The 22,933-nt window shown below is 44.6% G+C and overlaps 1 protein-coding gene across 2 annotated transcripts in view; it reads right to left on the reverse strand.

Annotated features, from left to right (window-relative positions):
• Positions 1-22,933, reverse strand: part of ABCC4 (ATP binding cassette subfamily C member 4 (PEL blood group)) — a 1,668,368-nt gene that overhangs the window by 559,164 nt on the left and 1,086,271 nt on the right. For both annotated transcript variants that reach the window (XM_086934802.1, XM_086934803.1), the window contains exon 20: positions 13,848-13,927. In XM_086934802.1, the coding sequence (XP_086790928.1) occupies positions 13,848-13,927 (80 nt within the window). The remainder of the gene's footprint in view (positions 1-13,847; positions 13,928-22,933) is intronic.

A 22,933-nucleotide genomic window follows, 5' to 3' on the forward strand; every position in this document is an offset into this window, starting at 1 on the left:
CATCGTAGAACTCAATTAGAAAACTGGATGGCTCCCCTTCGAGGACGATAACTGGAGAAACACACTGCTGGCGCCCAAGGTTATCACAATTTCTTTCAGGTTGCGATTGACCCAAACGTACTACCTCTATAGTGCTTATCTATCCCAGGATAGACTAACTCTCTCCCCCTTTTTCCTTCTGCTAGGAGTCCTCGATTGCTCTGGAGAAAAAAGGGCTTATTGGTCCTTCCTGGGGAAAGCCCCTATGGTTGCCAAGAGCAACATTGCCACTAGCTGGAAATCTCCCATCCGTCCCTCTCTTTTGCAGTAGCGCCGGGGGGGGGGGGGGGGGGGGGGGGACTGGTGTAAACAACAAGAAAAAACGGTCTATGTGGCCAGGAGTTGTCCCCTTGAACATGGTTGGCTTTGGGTAAATAGCTGAGCCAATTAGCCTAAGGTCCCGTCTGGAGACATGGGTGTTTCCATTGTTTTGTACTACAGTATTTTATCATAGGCCAAGGCCTTGATCAAACGCTGTATGATCTTCTCTGACATGCTACTTGTGTGTCCTGTTTTTTTTATACAAAAATCAATAAAACCTGTTTATCAAAAAAAGTATAATACTTATATATTTAAACAATTTTAAAATAAATAACATAAAAAATATAAAAAATTCACTACATTAAATAAGAGCAAACATTCATTAACAAAAACTTATATCACACTTTACTAAAAAATCAAATAAATATAAAACATTTAATTTAAAGAAAACATTGCAATTCTTTTTTCTTATACATAATATAAACATTAACAAAATATAAAGTAAAAAAACAATAAATAAAATAAATATTACTAGACAAAGTGTTAGGCTTTAAAGAAATCAAATTTACTATTCCCACTCCAATGTAAGCAAAAGTAGAGAAAGTATAGGATTTTGGAGGGGTTAGATTAGTATTACCACTCCAATCTAAGCAACAGTAAGATACGTGTAAGGCTTTAGAGCAGGTTGATTTACCGTTACTACTCCAGTCTAAGCAACAGTAAGGAAAGTGTTGGACTTTGAAGGTGTTAGATTTACTATTCCCACTCCATTAAGGCAACAGTAAAGAAAGTGCTGGACATTAGAATGATTAGGATGACTATGTCCTATTCCCACTCCAACATAGGCAAAATCAGGGAAAGAGTTGCCCTTTGGAAGGGATAGATTTACTATTCCCACTCCAATCTAAGCAACAGTAAGGAAAATGTTGGAATTTTGAGTGTTTACGTTTACTAATAGCACTTCATTATAAGAAACGGGGGATAATGTGTTGGACTTTGGGAAAGAGCCAGAGGGTTAGATTTACTATTCCCACTCCCAGGTATGCAAAGGCAGGGAAACTGTTAGACTTTGGAATGCTGAGATGTACGATTTCAATATTCCTAATTGTTTTAAAAAAAATGAAAAGCCTGACAACATTAAACCATATTTAAAATATAAGAATGTTTCCATTAGAAATAAAAGCAATTAACTGTGATAATGCAAACTAATTTACCAATTTAAACCAAAGTAAATAAATAGACCACCCTACTACCTGAAAACATCAACAAAAAAGCAAATTATGAATAAAACACGAATTACATTAAATTAATAATTAAAGAAAACAAATCCAACTAACATAAATAATTAATATAAAATCCATCTAAACAGTTGAAATATTAAAAACACTTATCATCAGATTAAAATGTATTAAAATACAACAAACAAATACTTACCAACCAATCTTTTAATTAACCTAAAAACTCATCAGAAATAAAGAACAATAATTGGTATGTTCAATAAATTTCCACCCTAATACATTTCACTAACAACCAACAACTAAATTATAAATTAGCCATTAAAAAGCAGTTAATTTTAATTACACATTAAAAATCTCAAAATGTACTTTCATTTTAAAAAGAATTAACAATGCAAGCATGTATTTTATTAATTAACAATGAATTGCTTAACATAGCACATATTTAAAAAACAAAAAATAATTCATATTTAAAATAACAACCCTCCCTAATCTCCAACCAACCCACCAACTAAATAGAAAACACATTTATAATATTGTAAAAATGTAAATTACACTTAAAAAATTGCAAACCATACTAAAATAATTGGAATAATTAATTAATTAGATAATTTACATAATTAATACCCAATTATATATTTAATATGAACATAATTTTAAATACAAAGCAATAATATATCATTTAAATAACTGCTCAAGCTATTTCCCCACAAACCCAATAACCCACTACTAAATTAAAAATAACTAATTAAATGCAAAACAAATTACACATCAAAACTGACAATCTACATTTAAAAAATGAAAACTTTTTAAATAATATTATCAATACCTAAAAATTATATAATAACTAATACATATTACAATAATTAAAAATAATAGTTAATACAAATATATACAAGTAAACAATATTATATACAACATCTAAAAAAATCCATAAAATACAAAAATAAAATATATTCTTACCTTCTCCATCCTGCCCCACAATATTTTTTACTTCGGGTTATTTTTGATATGCTATTGTTGCAACACAATATTTTTAAATAATAGTTAGGTCATTCACTGTATTGACACTGCTGCACTGAAATTGTTTTGTCAAGATGGCTCCTTTGAAACCTGAAGCGCACTGAATAAAAATGGAGCTGTAAAATGTTAAAATTTGGTAGTCGATATCAAATGAGGACAAAATCTTTCCCCAAAATACAAAATACTCCATTGGAGACACCTTTAGATGAGACCAAGATGAATGAAAGGACCAAGCCTTTTTTACACCTGTGACTCTAACTACAAATGTTTATGAATGAAAAATTATCTAGTTGGTCCAGCTCCAGAGGCACAATGGGGCAGGGGGAGGCAAACTGATGAAGGAATGGTTACACATATCTATATGACCTTTTCTAAATACTTTTAAGTGACAAATACTGGAGAAAGAAGAGGGCAAACAGTAAAACAGGGTGAAAAGTCAACCCCCCATTCTCAGTTAGTTCAGACATAGTTACCCCTGCTCCACAGGAGAATACTGATTGTCTCATGATACTATTAGAAGTTGTGTCAAAGTGGACTATATAACAAGCCTTGGCAATGCCAATACATCTCGCTTTAAAGAAATGTATGGTAATGTAAAGCATTAGAAGTAAATTGCACGGTAATGGATATGCATTTGTGCGGAAGCAAAGAACTGTAGAATAATATTGGCGTAGGTTGAAAGGTCAGGTTACAGTTTCACTGTCAAGTCAGACCTAATTATCTATAAAGGTTAATGGCTGATCTCTTCCCATCTTTGCTGGTGCCAGGGAAAACACCATAAAATATATAGCTACCTAAGACATTTTAATAACATTATAGTGTCATATGTGTGACCCTAAAGTTCAAACTTAGGCAGCTGGATAAATTAAAAAAATCATCACAGCTGTGTGGAGGGCAAGCACTTTTTCAGTGGAAGCCCTCAATTTCAGCCCAATTAAAACATCTACTCCTGCCTCCCAGCATATGGATGGAGCCAAATCCTCTCTGTAGTGTGCTGTCAAGCCAGACTTTAAAAACTGGAAAAAAGAAGATTTATTGTTGAGTTAAGGAGACAGTGATTGCCCATATAGACAGATAAGGAATCCCAGTCAGAAAAATGTGACTAAATCTGAAATTTACAAATGTAACTATCCAGAGGTTCCACAACAATTCACAAATTTGAATGAAAACATGGAGACAATGGAAAGCCTTGAAATAGCATGTGAATCCAGCACATCTCCAAGGTAAGACTAACAAGGCAAACCCCAAAGCCTAATTGTATTGAATGTGCTAATCGTCACTAATCTAAATATACACATTACAAAAGCCTACTCCCACAAAAGTTGGACACAAGGCTAAATGATACATTATATTACATTGATTTTATGAAGTCCAAAGACATTATTAAATGAGCACAACTAACCCAGGTGCAACTCACACACAACTGCACAACAATTCAAACAAACCAAAGCATCCTAATTCATTCATATGTTTTCAAACAGCACCTACACACCCAATATAATTCTTATGCAATAAACATTCAAGTAGTGGTCCCCCACCTATGTCTAATTAAAGAAATGGTGGTATCAGCACAATGTCACTTTATAGATTGAACACAAATATTGGGACAATTCATAGTACAACACTGTTATTTCATTTACATAACTTGACAAATTCGGGGGAAAATCAAGGGAGACCAAGAACTCCAGAGCAGACGCACGCAGTAACTTGAGATGGGAGAAGCGCCTGGACTGAACAACAAAGGGATCCCATCCAATTCCAAAGAGGGATACTGATAAAACTCCTGGTAAAGACCAGGAGAACAGATCCTGGCTTACGAGCAAATCCAGTAGGCGGGAACCGACATGGCTAATTAAACTTCCTATGAAATGGAGGTTGGCATGAGGCTAGATGTCAATAAAGCAATAGACCAGGGCTAGGGCAGGTTCCCGCCCCGGGGCCGGAAATATGACCTGCAAATATTTTCAGAGGGTGCTTCACAGTTTAAATGGTTGTGGGAATGCATCAAGCTCGGAAGACGCGTCCTTCGGGTTGTGTGGTTCACGGTCGAGGTGAGGAAATAGCGTCCTTTTTGGAAAGCCATCCCTTCTTCAAACAAGTGTGTAATTCATCATTCTGAATTTCTGGTAGGACAAAAAATGAGCTCTTTATGAAAGGCAACATCAGTGTCTTGCTTCTTTGACAAACAAGGGACCACAGAAGGAAAACGATCTAGCCGAGCGGCTAAAATAAAGCAAGCAAGTCTATAGCAAGAAACTTCAGTCATGTACTAAATGGCTATACAGAAGAAACAAAGAATGAGAGGTAATTCCAGGATGCTTCTACTTATAAATATTTTGAGTTCTTGAATGCACAGTCATTTTACTCACTTTTAAATAAAACATTGACAGCCAACTCACCATGAAATATGTCAACACACTCACCTCCATACCCTCTAAATAGTCTTCAAATGGATCTCTATCAACACCAGAAAGACCGTCACGCAGGTCCATGTTACCAGCTGCCTCGACTATGACAACGCTCACTATGCCAGAATCTCCACCCAGCTCCTCAAAATACTTCAGAAAACAGAAGCCAGAGCCATCCTGGATGTCCCCAAATGGACTGGCATCACCCCTCACCTCAGAACCTCCACTGGCTCCTCATTCAGAAGACATGCCAGTTCAAGATCCTCACACAAGCATACAGGGCCCTACAGGATCAAGGACCATCATACATCAACCATTGACTGATTTTCCACCTACCTCCAAAACAACTTCACACACACACACCCCCTGCAGCCATCGCAGCCGCAGCGGGGTCACCCCTTCTCCTTCATCGCTGCCAAGACCTGGAACGATCTGCCCCTCCACCTCCGTACTGACTCATCTCTGGTGTACTTCAGAAAAAAAACTCAAGACCTGGCTTTCCGACGGAGACACTGCGCCCTCAGCGAACAGATACCCTTAGGGGGTGAACGTGCTGCGCTATATAAATACTGATTGGTCCAAAGACCTATCTGGGGGCAGCTGATGTGCTGTAGGACACAGGGCAATAGTTCCCCACTCCTATCCAAACTTAGGGCCTAATTAAGATGGTGGTCTGACGAGCATCCAACCACCATCGCAGGGGAGTGGTACCTTCCGATAAGTCCCACCCTCCAGAACATGATGCGACAGCCGTGCAGTCAGTCGTGAACATCCCTTTACCTATTGCAGCTACCCGGAAAAGGGCCCCAGCAGAAGTCACAAGAGGAAAAGGGACTTTTTTAAACATCCCTGCACCGTGTGCCAGGCACCATGTGGTACCTGGTTCAAGGTGCATGGATGTTTGGGGGGCACCACAGATGCCCTCCAAGCTACATCGCAGAGGCCTACGGCGGAAGGGTGCTCTGCAAGGGGCCACCAAAGTCCCTTTCAAACAACCTTTTCATGGTGGTCAGACCGCCATGGAAAGTCTGTCGGAAACTGACACCCTAATCCCTACAGCGATGAATCCACAGGCACTGCCTACATTGTAGGGATTAGGTTCTGGCTGTTGCACTGATCGGTTCCTTGAGCCTGTTGGTGGCAGCGGTCTTTCCCCCACCCAAATCTCTCCAACTGCCAGAATCATAATCTGGCGGTCGTACCGACACCCTGGCTGTCGAGCGGGCCACCACCGACGGCCTGTCAGTGGCGGTCCGCCCGACATCCTACAAAGGCCCTTAAATCCTTCAACAGGTTTCTATCCACAGATAAAGCAGGTGAACCACAAAAAGAAAAAGAAGGTAAACAAGGATCTTGGAACCTTGCTGTCATTAGCATTTCCTTGTTGGTCACTATGAGCTTTTTTTAGAGTTTTGCTGGTGTGGGTTTTCTGCCCAAAAAATAGCAGATGTTCTGTTTGCCGCAATTATAGTGCATAAAGGCCTTCTCTTAATAAGGTGGGTGGGACATTGGCTGCATGGTCACCAATATTTCACATTAGCTAAACTCTACATAGGGTCAATGGTCCGATGCGAGGTATATAGGCTTGCATCCCTGCCATCAAAGCCCTACTGCCTGTCAAATTGGTATCCTGACTTTTTGTTTGGCCCAGCCTGTACATCAATCTAGCACGTGTGCTGATGTCTGGACTTCACCATGGTTAAGCCGAGGCCCAGAACATTTTCTATGAGCTTGGAGGGTGCCCTAAGCATACCCTCTGTAGTGGCATGAGGCTACTGTCCATTTCTTGGGATGATGACATACAGCGGTGATAGAAGCATACACATTTTTGAGGATTTATAATTCCAGGGAGAGGCCTTTATTTTCCCCGGAGTTTGAACCAGACACAGGAGGCATACGGGTTGACTAGCAGCAACAGCGGATGTGCGCAAGGGTGGTGTGATATATTTGTTGCAGAGAACAAACACATCCCCACCGGGTGGGTTGCCGGTAGGATCATTGAGGGCACCCACTTGGCTCATTATGGAAAAGACTGACCCGAGCCCTGACGAAATTGCCGTAAGGTACTTTGGCAATGAAGCATGTTGGCCTTCCCTAAACAGAAGTGGTTTGCAAGATTGTGTGTTTTTTGTTTAGAAGTTTTCTATAGCGCTATCAAGACCCGAAGGTAACAGAGCGCTTTACAGTTAGAGACTGACAAATGAACAACATGACATATAAAAAGTAATAGCAGTCAACGAATGACAATATAGAAGGAGTAGGTAGCAGGATTCAGCGTTGCCACATACTTCTGGGGATGCTTGCTGATCCGAATTAACCACAGCTTAGGAAACGAGAAAAGGAACAAGGATTTAAGTTGGATCTTGAATTCCACATAGGACGGTATGGTTCTGATGTGCGGGGGGATGGAGTTCCATATCTTGGGGGCGTTTCCTGTGAAAGAGCAGTCCGCAGTTTTCTTCTTTCTGGTTTTGGGTAGGATGAGCAGCAGGGAGTTAGAGCTTCTCAGATTTCTGACTTGACCTGCTTTTTTGAGCTTGTTTGCAAGTATTCAGGTTTGCCGGTATGGAGGGCTTTATGGGTTAGGCAAGCCGTTCTGAAGGTACTACGCATTTCAGCTGGGAGCCACTTGAGTTCTTTGAGTGCCGGGGAGATGTGGTCAGATTTTTTGAAGCCGGTGATCATTCTTGCTGCCGCATGTAGTGTTGTTTTCAGTGGTGCCAGGTGTGATTTTGGGATGCCTGTTAGGATTGAGTTCCCATAATCCAGTCTTGATAGTACTAGAGATTGCGTGGCTAATTTGAGGTCCTTGTTGGGAATGTAGGGTTTGATTTTGTTCAAAAGTCTGAAGTTAAAGAATGCACTTTTCGCTGAGTTCTTTATGTGATTTGTCAAGGTAAGTTTGGGGTCTAGGGTAAAGCCAAGAGATTTTACGTAGTCAGCTAGCGTGAGATTCTCTTTGAGCGCATCGATTGACTTTAGCCACTCGGTGATTTGAGGGTTGTCTTCTTTGTTCGAGATGAGGAGTGTCTCGGTCTTGTCGGGATTGAGTTTCAGATGATTATTTGTCAGCCATTCTTGGACATCATTAAGGACGTCATTTAGTCTGTGGATGTCATTAAGAGAGGAGGTTTCCAGATAAATCTGCGTGTCATCCGCGTAGAGGTGGAAGCGGATGTTGGCTTTCCTGAGTAGCTTGGCAAGCGGTTCCATATAAATGTTCAAGAGCTGAGGAGAGAGCACTGAGCCTTGGGGGACACCCTTGTTGACTAGCTGGGTTTCTGAGGTGAAGTTCTTGATTTTTATTATTTGCGTGCGGTTATGTAAAAAGGAGGAAAACCACTTGAGAACTACCTCGCCGAGGCCAGCTCTTTCTTGAAGAGCCTTGATGAGGAGCTTATGGTCCACCGTGTCGAAAGCTGCGGAGAGATCGAGGAGAATGAGGAGGCAGCATTTGTCTGCGTCGAGAGATCCATGAATATCATCAATGATGTTCAGCATCGCGGTTTCTGTGCTGCGGCCTTTTCTGAAGTCAGAATGGAGGGGGTCCAGGAGATTAGTGTTGTCCAAATGTTGTGTCAATTGCAGGAGTACGCAGCGTTCAAGTGTTTTAGAGAGCAAAGGGAGGTTAGATATCGGTCTGAAATTGTTTAAGACAGTTGAGTCAAGACCAGGTTTTTTCAGCAGAGGGGTGACTTGCTCCATTTTTAGACAATCAGGGACAGTTCCGCTTTTTAAGGAGCTGTTTATGATTTTGCCCCAGATAGGTGCTAAAGTGAGCTTCATTTTTTTAATTAGTAAGGGAGGGATGGGGTCCGAGATGTGGGCTCATGGTTTGGAGGTTGAGATCAACAAGATAATCTCTGTTTCCAGGACGGAGCGAAAGCTAAGCCAGGGGGGGAGAGAGGGGCCGGAGGGGAGGGCCTGTGGGATAGCCGAGCTGCTCTTTTTGAGGTGTGAGTTGTTGATGTCAAGGGATAGTTCGATTTTTAGGACCTTATCGTTGAAGAAGTTGGCGAAGTTATCGCATAGATCTTTGGAGGCCTGTAGTGGTGTGGACAGAGGCTTGGATGTTTGTTGTCTGATTATATTGTAGAGCTCCTTCGGTCTGTTTTTGGCTTTAACCAGTGCCTCGCGGAAGAAGCTGGATTTCTTGTTTTTGATATGGTTGTTGTACTTCCTGCGGGCTGATTTTAGCTGGAGGCGAAGAATGGCGGTTGGGTTATTTCTCCACTTTCTTTCTTTGGCTCTAAGGTTTCTTCTTTCCGCGTTGAGGTCAGCGTTGAACCAGGTTCTGGATGGAGTGGATCTGCTTCTTTTGAGCTTTAGAGGCGCTAGTTTGTCGAGAATGGAGACTAGCTCAGAATTATAGTGGTCGGTGAGATCATTGGTCGAGAGGTGTGAATTGTTGTCCGGAAGAAGTGAACTTAACTGATCTTCCAGGATATCTAGGGGTACTTGGGAGAGGTTTCTCGACCATTTAGGGGGGTCTTGCGGGGGTTTGAGAGAGATGATGGGGTGATTGATATGAAATAAGATCATATGATGGTCTGACCAGTCAACGGGAAGTATGTGGTTGACCGTGATTGAATTCTTTTGTGCAATGATGGCATCCAATGTGGCTCCTTTGTAGTGAGTCTCTTCCGTACAGTGTTGGGTAAGGTTGTTATCATCAAGGAGGCTGGATAGCGATCTGATTAGAGGATTATGAGTCTCGTTGCATCGGAGATTCAGATCACCAAGAATTAAGTTTTTGGAATCGCTGAGTGCGTCTTATGTTATCAGGTCGGATAGTTGTTTTCCAAACTCATTGTTTCTTCTCGGGGAGTGATAGAGTCGGACACAGTAGAGAATCGTTGTCTTTGGTCTTGATGATGGCGGATAGACATTCAAATGAATCGTACTCAAAGGAGGAGGTTTCAGTGATGCTCCAGCTGTCCTTGTGGATGATAGCAACCCCACCTCCTCGTTGCTCTATCCTGTCTTTGGAAATGAGGGAGAAGCCAGGTGGTACCAGCATGTCTAGGCAGGGTCAGGGAGGAGATGTCTTATTTAAACAGGTCTCCGTGAGGAACGCAACGTCAATGTCGTGAGTGAGGATAGCTTCCGCTAAGTCCGTTGCGTGTAGTGAAGCCGATCTGCAGTTGATTAGGAGGCAGTTGGTGAATTTCTCCTGATTGCTGGCAGTTCTGTCTTTAATTTCTCTAGGTATGGCGTTGAGGACTGGGAATCTCTGTGGTTTGAAGTTGGGTAGGTCTTTCCAGTGACCTGTGATTACTTGGATTTTGGATTTAGGTTAATCTGCGTTGGGAGAGTCGTATGTAGCGGCTAGTATGGCTGCTTCACTGTCTGACATAGGCGCTTCTGATCTAAGCGGCCTGGAGCTCGGGTGTTTTGTGCCTGATGGGGTGGTAGATGGAATAGAGGTCATGGGCCTGGGGCAGGGGGCTCTGGTTGTTTCGGATTTTTGAGGACCGGAACCCTGGACCCTGTGGGGGGATGGATAGGCTGGGAACTAGCGAGTTCTGTGGCCCCCTGGGTGATGTTAGCGTTGGCGAAGAGGGGGGTCCAGGGAGGGAATTTCGGGGGTTTACAGGTTGTACCAAGGTTGGAGAGGATTTCCATTAAGCCTTGGGTGATAGTATCAACCTGGTTTTCAAGGGCCGCAAGCCGCTTTGCTATGGAATCAAGGGTGGGGTTGTGGGCATCAGGGGTGGCGTCGAGCATGTTATGGTTCGAGAGGATAGGTTGGGGGATAGGGATCAGGATATAGGACGGGGGAGGGGTAGGGAGAGGGACAGGGGGGTTTGAGAGCTGGGATGAGACTCGTGGGGAGGGGGCTCGTTGGTCGGGGGCTGCCGGTTGTCGGGGACGTGATTGTTATAGGGGGCGGTGGGAGGCAGTGGCGGGGGAGGTGTGGTGGTTGGGAGGAGGGGTAGGGGGTGAGATTGGAGTTTCCTGTTGAGGGTGGTTGGCCGTGCGCGGGGGTTGAGATGTGGGGGGGAGCATGTCGGGCAGTGGTGGGATCACGGAAGAGAGTATCGAGGTCTTCTCTGTTAGCTATGGGAGTGGTCAGTGAAGGGGTTGGGGCGTGGTGAAGTAGGGTTGGGAGGGCTGACCGGGAAATAAGGAGTCAAAAGCTTCCAGGTTCTCATTGTTAGCTTGGATGAGGACTGTGCCATTGGTGTAGATGGTCACGGTTGTATAGCCTCTGCCAACTGATCTGAATGGAAGTATCGTGGTTAATTTGCAGCTATGGCGAGTGAAAGTTGTTTTGGTAATAAACAGTCGCGTTCTGATCGTGGAGACCCAGTATTCCGGTCTCTCGGTGTGGAATATCAGGTCCATCTTCATCGGTCCATTGGAGGCCATGTGGTAGATGTCTATGATTAGGTTTTCTTTATGTTTGCGGATGAGTTTCTGCTTGAAAGTGCGTCTCAGTTTTGTAGAGAGGAGTGGGGGGGGGGAATTATGGTGAAGGAGTTCCGGCTGTGAGGTTTCAGGTGAGTGAGTGGGACTGGTGGAGGAGGGGGCGGCAGGTCCCGGGCCATCATGGTGGTAGTGTAGGGGAGGTGCCTGATTTAGCTGCGGTATAGAGCTTGGGTGGCGCGGGAGGGCTGGCGTCAGGCCGTCAGGGGGGGGTGACTCATCTGAACATGTGATTTGGAATCCTGTGGGGCATTGTATCTGGAGTTTCCTGGCCGTGGGGTCACTTGGCTAGGCTTGAGGTGCTGGGGGCTTAATTTGACAGGGGGAGGCTGATCCTGGGCGGCAGAGTCCGGAAAGTCCTGTGTGGCGATGTAGCTGGTGAGCTCGGGCCGGGGAGTCCTTGAGGTTCGTCCTTTCCGGGCAGGCGCCGGGGTGGCGAACCATGAGGTTCCAGTAGGACAGTCCTGACGACCGAGGTGAGGCTCCGGTCAGGGGGAGACCTCACGCTCCACCAATTTTGAGGTCAGCCTCGGGGGAGATGGATACTGAAGGTCCTGCAGCCCAAGTGGATTCCGCCTGGGTATTTGCAGACATCCAGTCTCTGCATAACAGATGACCCCTCAGAAGCTAGCACCGTGGGAATGGTGCTTGGGGGAGGCTTCGTTCAGGAGGAGTCCTCGTAGGCCACCATTTTGAGGTCAGGTGTGTAGGTGGTGGTCGAAGCAGGGCAAGAAGACCAGGTGCCTCTGCCTAGGTGGAGGAGAGGGCATCCCCTCGCCCCATGGTGTGCATTTCCGCAGCAGCCAGTGCCTCGGGAGGGGTGGCAGGTGGCTCAGGTGAGGCTCCGGTCAGGAGGAGTCCTCGCGGGCCGCCATTTTAGAGTCAGGCGCGTAGGCTGTCGAGACAGGACAAGCGGCCCAGTTGTCTCCGTTTAAATGGTGGAAAAGAACATCCCATCGCCCTCCAGTACCTCGAAGGGTGGCAAACGAAAACAAGTCCGATTAAAGCGACACAATTCTTTCTTTTCAAAATGGGGTCATAGTGGGATAGCACATGACTAACGGGTGTGATGTGTCTTTCTACACATCACTAGGTTTAACTTGTTTCACACATTTTTCACACATATTTTGGTCTTGAAAGTTACCGATGATGATAAAGACGTGAGCATACTGGTGAGAACCTACCAGCAGCTCCTTTGGTGGTGCATACGTGAGGTACGTGAGGTATGTGAGGTACTTTCAGACCTTCACACATTTTTTCGAATGGGCACTTGCACAAGGGGATTCAAGTGGGGGTGCCAGACAAACTTTTCTTAAAATTGGCAACAAAACCCGATTCCAAGTAGCATTTTTGAAGCTATCTCATCAGTACAACAGCTGAGTACTTCGCTTGTGGGTCTTTGAAAATATTGTTCCACTATTAGAGCAGTTCCTTGTTGTTAGATAGAGGCCTTTTTTGCCTGACTCAGAGGCCTACCAGATCATGCATGTACATTTCTGCTGGGAGGTGACAACCAGACGCTTGCACGGACATGACATGTGTGTCAGTTTTGGGAGGCCGTGGCTTTGGTTTGTAAACAAAATAAATAACTGTTGTTTAAAACCTTTTCTTAATTTTTAGTTTCCGTTGTCTCCAACAGTATTCCAATGTCCATCCTGTTTGACAGTTTTTGTGCCTTGTGTATTCTGTGCGGTGTTGTCACTGTAACCAAGTAATAAATGCATCATCTACCATATTAACACTTCGAGTACTTTTCTTCTTCAAAAATGACCCTCGTCGACACACACACACACACACATATATATATATATATATATATATATATATATATATATATATATATATATATATATATATATATATATATATATATATATATATATATATATATATATATACTTATACTATCAACTATTTTACATTACAAGAGGAATATGTTCAGTCTATTATTATGGATCACATATGTTTGCGACAAACAATAACACCTGCATCTTATATACACACACACGAATACACCCACACACACACACACACACACACACACACAGAGTCAGGTTCATCTCTTCTATCGTTCCATGCAAGCTGTCTCCGTCTGTTAAGTGGGAGAATTTCGTAACCAGGCAAAGTGCTTGCCAGATTCCTAGGAGGCAAACTAACAACAACTCAGCGAGGCATGTAACTGCTGCAATCACAAAAACTTGACACGATTATCACACCTTGTACACCGCCGCTCCTACACCTTCAATTATGACTCAAAGTAACTTTCGATTGTATTTGAAATTGCAAGCACACCCTTTAAAAAAAAAATATGAAAGCTGCTTGGCTGGGCCTCCACAATGTTTTGTCGAATAGGTTTAATTATATTGCTTTGCACAAGAACTACTGACACAAGGTGATACTGGCTGGCCAGAAGAGAAAAACAATCTTCTTACGTAACAAATATGTACATTACCTGTATGACGTCCAAAAACGTAAATGGTAGCAAGTCATCGAGGTGGCCAATGTCTTTGGAAAAGCGATTAAGAATTCTGCCTGTTATATAAAAGACAGCACGTTTAAGGAGATTAATTAAGACTTGAAACTAAACAGACAGAATTAAAACAAAATGCATATGGATAGTGGTATAAGTATTCTTAAAATAGTAGAGAGTGCAAATGCCACGAACACCATTGTAATGAATACCTGCGTAAATACAAAGAAAAAGATGTGTGTGGTGGTTAAAAAGAGGGTAACTGCTTGTTTTCAATATTTTTATTATAGTAATTTCATCAAATGTCTTTGAAGGGTTTTAGAACAGGTTATTGTATTTAAACACAGGCTGTAAAATTGTACCTGTAGGGTACATCATTCTTCTTTGAAGCATACTGTTATTCAACATTAGTCAGAAGAGAAAATGAACAGTACAAACCCAATCTTCCTCTAGAGACAACGGTGTTGCTTTACAAAACTATACAACCTACTGCTAACTAATTTCACACTGCGGCAGCCTAATAACCTTTCGGTTGTATTCAGACTGAATTTTAACCAGACTTCAGCATGCATCTGCTCCAACTTTCTACCAAATACATTTTTCTACTAACCAGACCCCTCCTTTGTATTGACACTGCAACCTCGCCACCTCTAATAATCCATCACTGGATATATTTGTCATGTGTGAAGAAATGTTCAACTAACTGGTTCCAGTATAGAGCTATCGATTTTGGAACATGGGGGGCCAGGTTTGAAAGCCACCTTACCATTGTACCAGCATTATCTGTATTACAGAAGGGATTGCCCAAACAACTGTGGCCTCTTCTAAGATTTCTAAGATACCTAAGCACCCTAGGGGAGCAGAAAGCGGACACACATGCCCTATGCATCTGTGGGGCACTTTATGTATTGTGGCACCAGATGTGTCTATTCTCTTCAGTTCATGCCTATTTCCCTGTTCTTTTCAATTTGTAGTTCTACATAGCACAGGCTGAGCACTTTGGTCACATTATGCAGAACATTGTTTTGGGTGATGTATGCTGGAAATATGCTTCTCAAGCAAGGGGGTAGGGTAACAAGCTACTTATAGGATCTAATCCCCACCCTGTTAGTGAATTGAATCTAGGCCAAGAAGTATTCAGAGGCATCCGAACATTTACTTTAATAAATTGAACCTTGAAATAAACCTGGAATACTTCAGGCTTACTCCTGAAATAATCCAGGCTAAGGTAGAAGTATGACAAGAGTAACTTACATCTACTCATAGCAAAATCTTTGTGAATGGCGCCTGGGGTGTTTAAAAAACCTTACACTGACTAGAAGACGTGAGGTTCCGTAAGAATCGGAATGACGTTTTGGGCTTGTTCGTAGATGGATGAGTTTGGTATCTATGAACCGTAAATGACGAGATTAGTAGATGTACGTATTTTCGCTACGCTACTTGGAAGGGTTCGTCTTATTTACGGGTTTTTCATCTGAACCTTCGGGTTCCATTTTAGATATGGCATCCATTTTGTTTCTTGCCCTCACGTATTTGCATTTGCAGCTAGCGCGCAGATTGTATTGGTGTGTGCTTGGGGATTGAAGAAGTATTTTCTGTTTGTGCCGGTACCTTTGCCCTCAGCGTCCCTCCTCCCTGTGCCCCAACCTCGCCCAGGCTCAGTTTCGTTTTTCCCCACCATTTTGTTTGTTGTGCCTGAAGCAGCACATCCAGCCCGCCTCCCGCCTCCCAGCCGCCCCTCCCTCACACGGACTGAGAAGGCTCGCCTGCCTGCTGATCCCCTGTGACCTCTCCTACTCCGTAGGAAGCGGTCGCTCCAATTGCCCCTGCCTGACTGCCATAGCGCTTTGCTGAGCCGAAAACCGGTATCGTAGCGCTATTCGCCTGCCTGCTTCTGCCGCTTTGTTTTGCTTGCCATTGCTGGCGCCTTGAAAACGTGCACTTTTGGAACTTTACATCACATTCTGCTAGCGTGCACTTCGTGTCTTCTGTAATCCTGGTTCTGCATTTGCAGCTAGCGCGCAGATTGTATTGGTGTGTGCTTGGGGATTGAAGAAGTATTTTCTGTTTGTGCCGGTACCTTTGCCCTCAGCGTCCCTCCTCCCTGTGCCCCAACCTCGCCCAGGCTCAGTTTCGTTTTTCCCCACCATTTTGTTTGTTGTGCCTGAAGCAGCACATCCAGCCCGCCTCCCGCCTCCCAGCCGCCCCTCCCTCGCTCTGCCCCCCCCACTATCCGCTTATGACAGTCACACCCGCGCGCAGCGTTCACGCGCAGCGATCGCGCCCTAGTTGCGCCGAAGGTGCGCCAAAGGTAAGCACGTCTACGCCCGTCCGCGCCTGGACCGCGCCCAGCGCCAGAGCCCCTGGTCCTCGCAATGCCCAGCCCTCCCGCATTACTTACGACGCCTCCACCCTCCTAGCCCTTAACCCCGGCCGACTCCCCAACTGCGTCCAAGCCGCTCCCGGACACCTCCATGGACCCTTCTCCTGCTACTCCTGCAAGTTCGACGGCACCAAGAACAACTCCTCATCTACGAACACACAACAGATATCCGACCCCAACCACCTACAATGCATCCTGCTCAACACCCGCTCGGTCCACAGGCACACCATCGACCTCTGGAATCTACTAGACACCATCTCTCCGGACGTCGCCTTCCTAACAGAAACATGGATGAACGCCACATCAGCCCCAGACATCACCATTGCCATCCCGGAAGGCTATAAGATCATTCGCAAGGACCGTACCGGCCAAACAGGAGGAGGCATCGCTATCGCCCATAAGAAATCCATCCGCATCTCAACCAGCTCAGACGTCAATCTCGCCAACACCGAACACCTTCACTTCCAGATCCACATCGACCCCAAGACCACTCTCAGAGGCACCCTCCTCTACAGGCCACCAGGACCCCGCGCACAATTTAGTGAAGACATCACGGACTTCATCACTCCACACGCGCTCCCCTCCGAGGATTACATCCTTTTGGGAGACCTCAACTTTCACCTTGAAAAGTACAACGACCGCAACACCACCACCCTTTTGGACAACCTCGCCAACCTCGGACTTAAACAACTTGTCACTACCCCCACCCACATCGCAGGTCACACACTCGACCCTATCTTCACCTCCAGCAAACATGTCTCCTTCAGCCACACCACAACTCTCCATTGGACGGACCACAGCTGCGTTCACTTTACCTACAACAAGACCCCTACCAACAACCATCCTCAACCCACTCTGCGTAGAAACTGGAACAAAATCACCATCGACCAGATCTCCTCATCGCTTCTTCAAAACCCCCCTGTCCACTCCTCAAACCCCGAACAAGCAGCCACTAACCTCACCCAATGGTTATCCAACAGCGCCGACATCCTAGCACCACTGAAAAAACGACATATCAAACTAGGCAGCAAGAAGGCATCCTGGTTCAACGATGATCTTAAGAAATCCAAGAAACTCTGTCGCTCCCTTGAGAAGGCCTGGAAAAAAGACCCAAACACCAGCACCAAGGACGCCTTCAAAAACGCCACCCGCATACACCACCAACTGATCAGGAATGCCAAGAAAGCCGCTTTCAAGGACCGACTAGATAGCAAGGCCCACAACAGCAAGGAATTATTCAACATCGTCAAGGAATTTACCAGCCCCTCAGCCAACTCCAACGACATCACCCCCTCTCAAGCCCTCTGCGACTCCCTAGCCTCATTCTTCCACAACAAAATTGCAGACATCCACAACAGCTTCGACAACCGACCCGAAGACCAACCCTCCCAACCCTCTGCAGGACCCCCACCCCCCTTGAACACCCTCAATGACTGGAACCCAATCTCCACTGAGGACACCATCCGTCTGATGAACTCTATCCACTCAGGATCCCCCACAGGCCCATGCCCTCACCACATCTTTAACAAAGCAGATTCCATTATAGCACCGCACCTCCGAGACGTCATCAACTGCTCCCTCAACTCCGCAACCTTCCCGGAAAGTTGGAAACATGCCGAACTCAGCGCCCTCCTGAAGAAACCCACAGCTGACCCCACCGAACTCAAAAATTACCGCCCTATCTCGATCCTTCCATTCCCGGCCAAAGTCATCGAGAAAGCGGTCAACAACCAGCTCGCCGCCTTCCTCGAAACCAACAAATCCCTCGACTCCTCACAGTCCGGCTTCCGAGCCAAACACAGTACTGAAACCGCCCTCATCGCAGCAACAGACGACATTCGAACTCTACTGGACAATGGAGACACAGTCGCCCTCATCCTCCTCGACCTCTCCGCAGCCTTCGACACAGTCTGTCATAGCACCCTTTTACAGCGCCTCAGAAACGTCGGAATCCAAGGAAAAGCACTGGAATGGATCACCTCGTTCCTCACCGGAAGAACCCAGAGAGTCCGCCTTCCACCATTCAAGTCAGAGGCCACTGAAGTCATCTGCGGCGTACCACAAGGATCCTCACTCAGCCCCACCCTCTTCAACGTATACATGAGCCCCCTCGCGGTCATCGCACGCCAACACAACCTCAACATCATCTCCTACGCCGATGACACTCAACTGATCCTATCACTCACCAGAGACCCTACCACTGCCAAAACCAACCTGCACGAAGGAATGAAAGAAGTAGCCGAATGGATGAAGCACAGCCGTCTGAAACTGAACTCAGACAAAACAGAAGTCCTCATCCTAGGCACCTCCCCCTCCGCCTGGGATGACTCTTGGTGGCCAGAGGCCCTTGGAAAAGCACCCATCCCGACGGACCACGCACGGAACCTGGGCGTCATCCTGGATTCCTCACTCTCGATGAACAGACAAGTCAACGCCGTTTCTTCATCTTGCTTCAACATTCTTCGCATGCTCAAAAAAACATTTCGCTGGATCCCCACCGAAACTAGAAAAACGGTCACCCACGCACTGGTCACAAGCCGCCTGGACTACGGAAACACCCTATACGCCGGTACCACCGCAAAACTCCAGAAAAAACTCCAACGCATCCAGAACGCTTCAGCCAGGCTCATATTAGACATCCCGCGTAAAGAACACATCTCTGATCACCTGAAAAACCTCCACTGGCTCCCCGTCAATAAGAGGATTACTTTCCGCCTCCTAACCCACGCACACAAAGCACTTTATGACATTGCACCCGAATGCCTCAACACACGACTGTCCTTCTACACCCCCTCCCGCCAGCTACGATCCTCCAACCAAGCCCTTGCCACTGTTCCTCGCATCAACAAAACCACCATGGGAGGTAGATCCTTCTCCTACCTCGCAGCTAAAACCTGGAACTCACTTCCCACTCACCTCCGCCTCACTCAGAACCATCTAGCATTCAGAAAGCAACTTAAAACGTGGATATTCGACAAGTAACTCCCCACCTTTCTTCAAGCACCTTGAGACCCTCTGGGTATGTAGCGCGCTATATAAATCTCTTGACTTGACTTGACTTGACAATGTCCGCTTGATGACCCTGGGATTCCCAAGCTCTTGCGGAAGATGCATATTCCTTTGAGTGTGCCTTTATGACTAGGGAAATGACACGGCAGAAGCAGATGGCTCCGCTCGAGGCTCATCTTGCCGTGCCGGTCTATTGTTTCAGCCTTGCATACGTTAGGCTCAAATCCTTTGATCCTGTGATCACGCTTCCGATATTGCCGCCACACTCTTTTCAATCTGTTGTCTGTCTTTGTTTTTCCTGCACCTTTTTCTGTCCCTTCTCTTAGGTTGTTTACAACTAGAATGGAATGCTCCTAATGGTGGGATAGCGTACTTTTACAGTTGGGAACCGACATGTTACTGTAATTATGTTCCGGGCTTCTGAAAACATGAATGCGATCCTTTTGAAGTTTACTGTCGGAACTGAGTTGTAACCTTTTGTTCGTTATGTTGTGCAATGGCGAAAATGTGTATAAAAGGAGCGATCCACTTTTGCAATTCGAAGCAGACTCTCTGAACCTACACTATGTTGTACTTCTAGCGATTTCTGTGTCCCTGCAGTAAATAAACGCTGATCTTTGACGCCGAAGGAAGTGTCCCGTGTCTCTGTCATTTGTACGCCGGAACAGGTATCCCACAAAGGTTTCAGGTAATGTTCCCTGGCACCGCTGGGCCTTAAATTAGCCCAGTCCTTCAGACGTGAGTACATTTGCCTTGCCTTTCCAAGCTGCTCATGGGAATGCAAATGACAGAGGTTAAATTAAATCCTTTAAAAAAAAAATATATATATATATATATATATATGTATTTTATTGGATTTTTTCACGCCCGGGGGTCAGAGCAAGCATTACAATAAATCTACATTATTGCCATACGTTAAGAAACATCATCGTACAACTAGACAATGTAGGAAGCAAACATATGAAGTAATCCAAAATAACAGGAGAGAAAAGAACACGATACAGAGATTAATGCTTGTTTATAAGAAACCTTGGTTAAATCTGTGGATCCCCTGTTATGATAAAGACAAGCCGTCACACCTCCCTAAAGCCAATGTAAGTGTAGCTTTTTAACTGATCGGGTCCCCTGGCCTAGGCGACTGCCATTTCACCTTCATAGATTTATTGAAGCGAAGTCCAAAATTCTGTTATTCTAGGTGGTAATGGATCTATACAAGCCCGAGCAATGCGTAGGCGTGCACACACTATTATGATTGAAAACAGGAAGCTAAGGCTATTGTCCGACCTTGTCTTATGACCCAATAGTATTTCTTTGCTGTTAAATCATATTTCGAACCCTAGCTGTGCCGTACCAGTCGAAACATGCTGTCCGGAAATTCTTCAAGCACAGAGCACTCGATGAACATATGGACGTTCCGTGCTACCTGCCGCCAAGAGGCGCCATTTAGAACAGTATACCCGCTCTGGTGTTCCAGACAGTGCCTGTTTAGAAATACGCTCCAACATGTGGTAAAGCATGCAGGCGGTCCTGAACGTCTGTAACTTAAAGTTGACAGCGATTGACAGCTGGTCTAATATTGCAAGAGCATCTTGTATTTCAGTAGCTGTGACTGGTTAGATTAAATCCAAAGTAAAAACTGACATATAGATCTGTACAAATCCTATAAAACAACTAAGTATTACTAAATAGCGGCCAAATAATTATTTGCAACAAGATAAGGCAACGTTTGGTAACAGACTGGTTGCTGAATATCTGTGTTGAGTCTCTGTTGGGTTCATACTCTCAAATGGCTTTGCTTGAAAAATGTGGGTAGGAGAGTGAAATGTAAAGTATAATTTACAAAAAGAAATCAGTGTTAGTTCTTCTTCCAACTTATGGACTTGCACCTTCATACACATGTAGTGCGCTTCTCAATTGAGCTACACACATAAAACACATAAATTACAATACAGATATTATTTACAACTTGTCCTTTGTCTGATGGCGAACCGTTAAAAATTGAGAGTGTACAAAACGGTATCACTAGAAATGTAAAAAAGTAGAAGCTGGTTTCCCCTTCATAAAGTCAATTTTTTTAAAGATAGGAATAATAAATAACCTTCTGGGAACAGCATAAAACGTGCAGAACATCAAAAAATACATCATGTCCTGAGGAGATTCTCCATCACAGCCACAGGGCATGAGGCACTGACCTCTGTGAGAACTGTCAGGCTGTGGAAGTAAGTAGTGGAATAGGTCAAGCCTGAACCTCATCAAGAGAAAACGATTGTGTATGCTTTTCTGCCCTAGAAGATAAGGCTCTGTGATAGGTACGGTTTTCAGTATGACATACTTGTGCACATGGGCTTACACAGCTCGTTTCCTTCTCTTTCACTATGTTGCATTCTTTAAAAAAAACTCAGTGGCCCAAGTAAGGTCCCTTTTACCAATACCCTCAGGATTTGTAAAGAGATCAACTCTTCCTAATCTGGCAAGGCCACTATTCTAAGATACTGAAACATCTTATAAAACTGAGAGGCCATCACTCAGGTGAAACTAAAGAAGCCTAAATACTTTCAATTTCATCTAAAACTGTTTACGCATATTTGATTGATAGCGTAAAACTGGCGAGATTCAAAACAGACATGAAGCTATCCTTAAACAGCTAGAGGACAGGAAATTCAGACAAAGCCTTTTGTTTTGTAGTATACTTAAATTTGGAAAAAGCATTCAAAGCACGTACAGGCTTGACAGTTCACATAGGATGGAGTTTACCAATAAGTGGAGAGCAACAGTTTCAATGATTATAAGGAGATTGAGAGCACTACCACATTGTTGAATGTCAAAGTATATTCTGCATCTACTTTGAAAAAATTGGGACCCTATTCACAAAAGCCATTTTGGAGTATGTAAAGCAGTACTAATCTATGTACTCCTAAATGCAATTCTCAAACTGGCAGGGATCTCCTCCTCTTCCTATTCTATCTTTTCTGTACGGAGATTGCCATCACAGGTGCGGAGATCTCTGTAACTGGAGGCAGAGGACAGGAAATTCAGACAAAGCCTTTTGTTTTGTAGTATACTTAAATTTGGAAAAAAGCATTCAATGCACGTACAGGCTTGACAGTTCATATAGGATGGAGTTTACCAATAAGTGGAGAGCAACAGTTTCAATGATTATAAGGAGATTGAGAGCACTACCACATTGTGGAATGTCAAATTATATACTGCATCTACCTTGAAAAAATTGGGACCCTATTCACAAAAGCCATTTTGGAGTATGTAAAGCAGTACTAATCTATGTACTCATAAACAACTATTGTCGCGGTTGATGGACTTCGGCATTCAGGGCACGGCACATACCTGGTTTTCCTCTTTCCTCCAAGGGAGGTCACAGAAAGTGCAGCTTGGTGATCTTCTCTACACCACTACATCGATCACCTGCGGAGTGCCACAAGGGTCTGCCCTGTCACCCCTCCTTTTTAACATCTATCTACAGCCTCTGATTAGACTGCTTAACCAGATGGACTGCCAGGTGTACAATTATGCGGACGACACCCAGATCGTGATCCAACTGGATGATGGTCCGGGTGCTTTCGCAAGATTGCAAAACATCTTGAAGTACACAGCCAATTGGATGTCCATGAATTCGCTAAAGATCAACCCGGATAAGACTGAGGTATTGCCTATTACCATC

Source organism: Lissotriton vulgaris, chromosome 8, assembly GCF_964263255.1.
Source record: "Lissotriton vulgaris chromosome 8, aLisVul1.2, whole genome shotgun sequence".
Classification (NCBI taxonomy): domain Eukaryota; kingdom Metazoa; phylum Chordata; class Amphibia; order Caudata; family Salamandridae; genus Lissotriton; species Lissotriton vulgaris.